The sequence below is a fragment of the Populus nigra genome, chromosome 7 (assembly GCF_951802175.1).
Source record: "Populus nigra chromosome 7, ddPopNigr1.1, whole genome shotgun sequence".
NCBI classification, from domain to species: Eukaryota; Viridiplantae; Streptophyta; class Magnoliopsida; order Malpighiales; family Salicaceae; genus Populus; species Populus nigra.
The window spans coordinates 22,332,347-22,338,835 of NC_084858.1; the positions used below are offsets into that span (position 1 = coordinate 22,332,347).

At 37.8% G+C, this 6,489-nt stretch overlaps 1 protein-coding gene and 1 non-coding gene across 2 annotated transcripts; one reads left to right on the forward strand and one right to left on the reverse strand.

The window, feature by feature from the left end:
• Positions 1 to 435: 435 nt before the first annotated feature.
• LOC133699828 (uncharacterized) lies at positions 436 to 5,227 on the reverse strand. The gene is made up of 3 exons (XM_062123308.1): positions 4,362 to 5,227; positions 1,075 to 1,248; positions 436 to 820 (listed from the first exon to the last, which is right to left on the reverse strand). Exons 1-3 carry the CDS (start codon positions 4,752 to 4,754, stop codon positions 749 to 751), a joined length of 639 nt encoding a protein of 212 aa, XP_061979292.1. The 5' UTR covers positions 4,755 to 5,227; the 3' UTR covers positions 436 to 748.
• A 312-nt stretch (positions 5,228 to 5,539) lies between these two features.
• On the forward strand, positions 5,540 to 5,642 carry LOC133700271 (small nucleolar RNA snoR109). Its single transcript, XR_009843371.1, has one exon. It is a non-coding gene; the product is annotated as a small nucleolar RNA snoR109 (small nucleolar RNA).
• Positions 5,643 to 6,489: the final 847 nt, after the last annotated feature.

Sequence of the window (6,489 nt, forward strand, 5' to 3'; positions counted from 1 at the left end):
TCCCTTCATGTATTTTTAATTAAAATCGTTGAATTCAATACATACATGAAATTAAAAGGAAAAAAAAATTAATAGAAAAAACCTCTCACTGGCTCATGCATTGATTGATCAATAACAAGAAAGAGATCTATAGAAGTAGAAATGTAATAAAGATCCACCAGTAGCTTTTCCTTAAATTTAGACCGCCTGTGCGCACATCAGTCCTGCCTGCATCAATCCAAGTTTTACCAAGCAGTTACACGGATGAAATTCATGGTGGTTGGTCTAGAAACCAGAAACCACCACGTTCATAGATCAATCCTAACATCACTTTCAAGTTTAGAAAAAGTAGTCATTAACATTATGTTTGGAACAGAAGATTCAATCGACTATCGTTTTACCTTTGGGCATACAAAACCACAAGTCTCAAATGACATTTCAAGAAAACCAGAAAAATAGAAGGGGGAAAATCAATTGTTCAATAATTAAAAAAATAGATGTCTTCATCTTACAAGATGCAATCAGCTCAGTACAGGTCTTCAAATGAACTAAAAGTTAATGCATTTGCCACTCACACCCTTTCCCTCAGTAACTGGCGGGCAAATAGATCATAGGGAAAATTGTATCCAATTTCGCAACAAAATACACCATTTGGTAAAAATCCTGTATGTCAATAATCTTAAGAAATGGTTCCGCAATGTATCAACACCATTCTATTTCACTCTTTTCAACTGCCCATCTCTGGACAGGTCTTTTGAATAAGTCACCATCAAGAGAGCAGGCCTAGACTCAAATCCAGAGTGCTTTCATTCAGGTCTTGTCGTACCACCTGATTACCATCCTGAGATAGAAGCATGTTCAAACCAAAATTAGATGGAAACTTGCGATAAGAACTTCAAATGAGAACATTCCATCACATTCCTCACACAATACTTCTGTATATTGTGGAGCAACAGCATACCGAGCATGCTTGCCTTTGGAAAGCTAAGAAGTGAATTGTGGGTGTCAAATTAGGCCATATGGAATTTATGGACTTTTGAAACAAGACACCCTATATGGATGGTAAATAAGAATATAAATACATTAACCATTCACCTGATTTTCTTCCATGGGTACATCATTGATGTCAGGTTTTTCATCGGCACTGTCACTCTTGGAAACTGGCCCTGCAGCAATACGGTCAGTATCACTTGGTTTCGATTCATCATCAAACTTTTCTGATGCCTCTTGTTCTTCAGCCTCTTTTTTCTGTTTCTCTAGCAAATCAACCTGCATGGTCAGACAGGCCAAATAACAGACAATAAGCTTAGTTAACAAGACAAATGCAAATTAGTGTCTTTATCTGGCCTCATCGCAGAAGCATCGCAAAGCATGCCATAAATCCTAATTTATGACCCATTTTAATACCAATCCCTAAATTTTAAAACAATTCATTTGGACCCACGATACTAATTAATGGTAGGCACTGAATGCCACTTCAACAGTGCCGAGTTCTCTTTCCCTATGGGTCTCCACTAATCTATCGTCATACTCCTTTTCCTCTTTTTGATATGTAGAGTGCAAAAATCTCTATGAATGTCGCCAGCAACAGCATACCATCCAAAAAATCAAACAAATGGGAAAGATCTCTTGTTCTTATTCCTATTATAAGATCAAGATTGATTCATGTGACAGTATTGATACTCCTAACCAAATCTTTTTTTACCAAGGCATGCATAAAAATTTGCTATTGACGCAAGTAAAGCTAATACAAAGGTAGTATTTATATCATTTGTGGTTACAGCAAAAGTTTTTTTATGTTATTCTCATTGTTAATTTTTGTATTTATATCATTTCCAACTGCCAGATTTATTGAAAAAACAACACCACATGGAATATAACTAAAATCAATGACTGATGAAATTTAAGATTTCATCTTCATTAGCAAAAACTGTCCGGTACACCAAAAATGTGCAACCCAAAAATTTACCTTGCACACTCTTTTGTTTTGCTCTTACAATAGAACCCAAAGTAATGCTTTAGGTACGCAATCCTGTCTGTTTCCTACATAGTTCACAATCTCCAAAAGCTCTTCCACCATAACACAATGGAAATCCATGGTCCCATACGTGAAGATCTATGGGCTTCTATAAAAAGCCCCTACCTGGAAAAGCTTTTACCATACTATTTCATTTAGCTTTAAGTCAAGTATTACACCAGCATACTCAAGTTTACACAAGGAACTACGAAAAGATTATCACCACTGACTTGCCACCATTTGAAGGTACCAGACAGCCTCTCGTATTTTTTTTCAGTCAATTAAGAAAAAATTGTACCAGGAAAAAAAGTCTCCAAATCTTGCGCTCTCCGATCACAATTTCATTGCAATGTCTCTCTATCAACAGCAACTTCAATAAAATTACTGCTTGGCCCATAGTTCAACCAATCACCAAACAATTAAAAACCACTCTCCTTATGTGCATTAAATACACCGACATTTTAATAGTGTGTGACAAATAGAATAAAAGAAAAACTATACAAGAATTTTGTCCACGCAACTGTTTCAAAATGTGTGGCAGTACCATCTTCATGCCACAATGAAGCACCATGTCTTCCAAAGCTAGATGAATGGTGACCACAGAACTTGTTTATAACTAGATGCATTGTTTTGTAACCCTAGACATATGATGTAGGACATCACTCTAAGCACCCAGAGATTTTAAAGCCCGCAATGTAAGATATATAAATGTCATGTGTACATCTTGACATTCCAATAATGATCTACTGCACTCAACTTAAACTAACAAGACAACTTTCAGGCTCTTGGCTTGCTATAATATTGAGTTGCGAACCAACCAAAAAAACAAAGGGTAGATGTCATTAGCTTCGCATTGCAATGAGAGTAGCCAGTATACAGACAGCCTCACAAAACTTTGCTACTGCCTTGTGATTTAGTAATTCTAAAGCATTTCTTTCACACTGAACCCACAACAATTGTAGGCACATAATGACAAGCTTTAGTTTCTCACTTTCTCTTATTCTTGAGGATAAGGAACAATTGTATTCAATAAGGACAAGCAAAGAGGCTCTAAAAATCTCTCCAATAAAGCATTTCATTGATTGCTACAAGGGCATCCAATTTCTGAAGCCTCATTGAACATGCTTGGAACATGAGAATAATTTGATTTATAGAGGATTTGATGCATGATAACTGTATTTTCCAAAAAAGGTATTTGCATTGCTAAATCAATAGCTTTGTCCTCACTACCATTCAAATAAATCAAGTTAAGACAGCAAACTGCCAATTAACTTTAACAAGGGCATGGGTACCAAACACTTTGAACTGAAGGAAAATATCCTAAAGTTAATTGACATATATGCTAGCAATTCGAACCAACCCAAGTTCTAATTGAGCCACGGGTGCATCCACCGACACCTTACTTTGAACCATCACTGAACCTCTAGTTTACCCTTTTGTTTGTGCTAGTCAACCAAGCATAAGCTAGTGAAAAACGAAAACCATAGACAATTAGCATAAACACAGTTGTGTTCTCTCATTCATTTCAGCTGAACATCATTCCATGTTCTGTGTAATTGACTATATAACTACACTGATTATCACATAACCAAACGTATTGTGCTTTACAGGTGTAAAACTCATGCAAGTTTTCTTGTACCAATTGCATCCTTGAAAGGCTTTATAACTGTAACTACCTGTAGTGTAATTGACACTATCCAACAATGTCATTTTCCTCGTAATTAACTTAGGAAAACCTTTTGGGATCAGGGAAAACCCACGAAATGGAATATTTGTTATATTGCCCATAGAATGAGGATGGAATCTATACCCAGGTACATGTCTAAAAACTCTAGAAGGTAGCCAAAAAGCAAATTAAAGTAAACTTGAAAAGGAATGTCAGAAAGTTAAAGTGTCTACATCACAATCTACAAATACTACCAGTGAGGCAGTCTTTCGGTACCAAGTCCACAGTGTCCTAGGGTGACTGAGAATTATAGCTTTGAAATCCTACTGGAGTTGCAATCCTTTTCAGTATCAAGCCCAAACTGTCCCTTGTGCAAGCCTGAATCGCCATTGGCATTTGTTATTTTAGTTCGCTTTTCTCAAATAAACATCAATACAAGCAAGAAAAACAAAAACATTCAAAAAGCCCTCGTAAAATCCTGACAATCTAACAAAACCCGTTAAGTATTTTCTCCAGAATTCCTCTATTTGTTAGGCTAGGGTTTTACTGAGAAAACAAAAGACACTGTTCATCCAGGATCCAGATCTAAATCAGGCAACCTAATTCCACAAAATCCCATGTAATCTTTAAAACCAAGATACTAAAAAGAAAAAACAATTAATCCAATTGAACCAAAGAAAAGAAAACGAAAAACAATACCGGGATGTATTTGAATTTACGCCTGGGAGGCTCCTCGGTGACGTCGCCATTGGAGAGATTAGCAATTTCGTTAGTAGTATTAATATTATTACCGTTGAAGTGGTTAGTAGTAGATGAGGAACCGTTGGATTGAGACAAAGGGGTCCACTTGTAAAGCACCAGATGGGAGCCGTTATTACCGTTAGAAGAGCTCGAATGATTAGCGGCTGAAGAAGAAGCAGCAGCAGCAGCATTAGTAGTAGCGTTATGGTGATGAGAGTGAAAGCTGTTGTGGTTGGATGATGGGTTGACATGGACCCATCTCTTCTTCCACTTCCTCACCGGCCCACTGAACACCGTGGCCGGCCCGTAGCGAGTGGAAGACCTCCCCAGCCGTGCCCCGACTCCTTCCATTATTACTTTCAAACCGGTGCCGGATCCACTACTAGTAGTAATCCTTCTCCTATCCTTTCCTTTCTTGTACAATTAGCTAATTGAAAAGGAAAAGGAAAATAAAATTCTCTCGTCTCTCTCTCTCTGCCTCCTTTTATTATTTTTATTAAAACAAATGTAGAGAGAGAGGGGAATGATGGGCTTTCGAAGGTTTGATTTTGAACGCGGTTTGGGGTTATTTATGTCTACCAGCAGTGAATGGAGAAGGATGGCGAGGGCGGTTACGTAACTCTTTTTGGGAGCTCAAAACTTGACTCTTTCCTTGCCTTTCGCTATCTCTTTTTCCCTCTAGAGGAGGGGAGGGGAGGAGAGGAGGAGAGGTTGCTGATATTTGATCCAATTATTGGTTTCGGTGGCTACTTCGCCTTTGAAGATTTCATTAGCCATCTGGAAAGACGAAGAGGGTAGAGGAGGTGGTCCAAATGACTTTATTTTTGAATGGGCCTTTTAGTGGAAAAGGAAAACTGGTCCATCTTTGAATGGGCAGGGCAACAGCATGGAGTGACGTAAACAAGCTTCGCATGGAGCTTTAGATGTGCGGCTCAGATGTTTCTTCCAGCGAGAGACTTGATATAAAAAGCAGCCTCTAGCACCGGGAAGACACACCTCCCCGCTTTCACGTCTTTTCTTCTCCGGTCACGGTGCTTTCATTCATTTAAGTCTTAGTGTATTGGGATGTTTTTGGGTAAGCTACATGTACCAAGGGGAGGCACACAAAAAATGGCCTTCTCCTTGAATTGCCAAAGCGGCTGTAGCTATATCAAATGAGATGCTAACTGGCCGGCTGTTGTGTGAGGTGGTTTTTCCCATCTCCGATTGACTGATCTGCTTACCGAGCTTCTCACAATCTATTCATATCATTGTCTGTCTGTCTGTCTTTGACAGAGATATATTAGATTAGATTAGACGGGAGAGCAGAGGGAAATGGCATAGGATTTAGCCTTATCAAGAGTGTAACAGAAACAGAGGAAAGTCAATGCAGGACTTCTATCTCATTGTAACAGAAACAGAGGAGTCTATGCAGGACTTCTAGTAGTGGTTTTGAATTCTCTCTCATCTTCTTATCTTATGTAATAACTTTTCTCATTAAACAATATAAATATACATGTGATGATTTTGAATATAATCAGTGAACTTATATTATTTAGAAGGTATCAGAGCTTTTTGGCTAACACTCTTAAACAGATCCTTTTTCATAGACTTTCCTCTTTTTTTGTTTATGGTTTGCAAATCTCCAACACACTTATCCAAACACCTACGTTTACATTTCATTTAAATAATGTTCTTCATTGTCTTTCAGCTTCTGCTAATCTGCTTTCTATTCAACAGTTTTGTGCTGATAATAATTGTTATTTTCAACTTACTTCTAGTTGTTTACTTGTGAAGGACATGCAAACGGGAGAAATTCTATTGCAGGGACCGAGTAAAGCTGGTCTATATCCGATATACTTGAAACATTTCTCATCGAATAAAAGTCGCAGTTTGGTTGCTTTTATTGGTGTCAAAGCTCTAGTTTCAGTTTGGCATAATCGACTCGGTCATCCATTTTTTTCTGTATTCCAACATTTTTTACATCATTCTCAGTTGTCTATGTCTGGTTCACAACGACAAGAATCTTTATGTGAGCCATGTCAATTGGCAAAAAGCAAAAAACTTCATTTTTCAATTTCTAGTTGCGTATCAAATTTTTCTCTTG

Bases quoted from the DNA above. Each gene is read 5' to 3' on its own strand.
- LOC133699828 (XM_062123308.1), bottom strand. From the start codon at position 4,754: ATGGAAGGAGTCGGGGCACGGCTGGGGAGGTCTTCCACTCGCTACGGG. The intron at 1,249-4,361 runs GTATTGTTTTTC...CTGACCATGCAG, and splicing joins GTAAATTCAAATACATCCCG to GTTGATTTGCTAGAGAAACA. The intron at 821-1,074 runs GTGAATGGTTAA...CTTCTATCTCAG, and splicing joins TACCCATGGAAGAAAATCAG to GATGGTAATCAGGTGGTACG.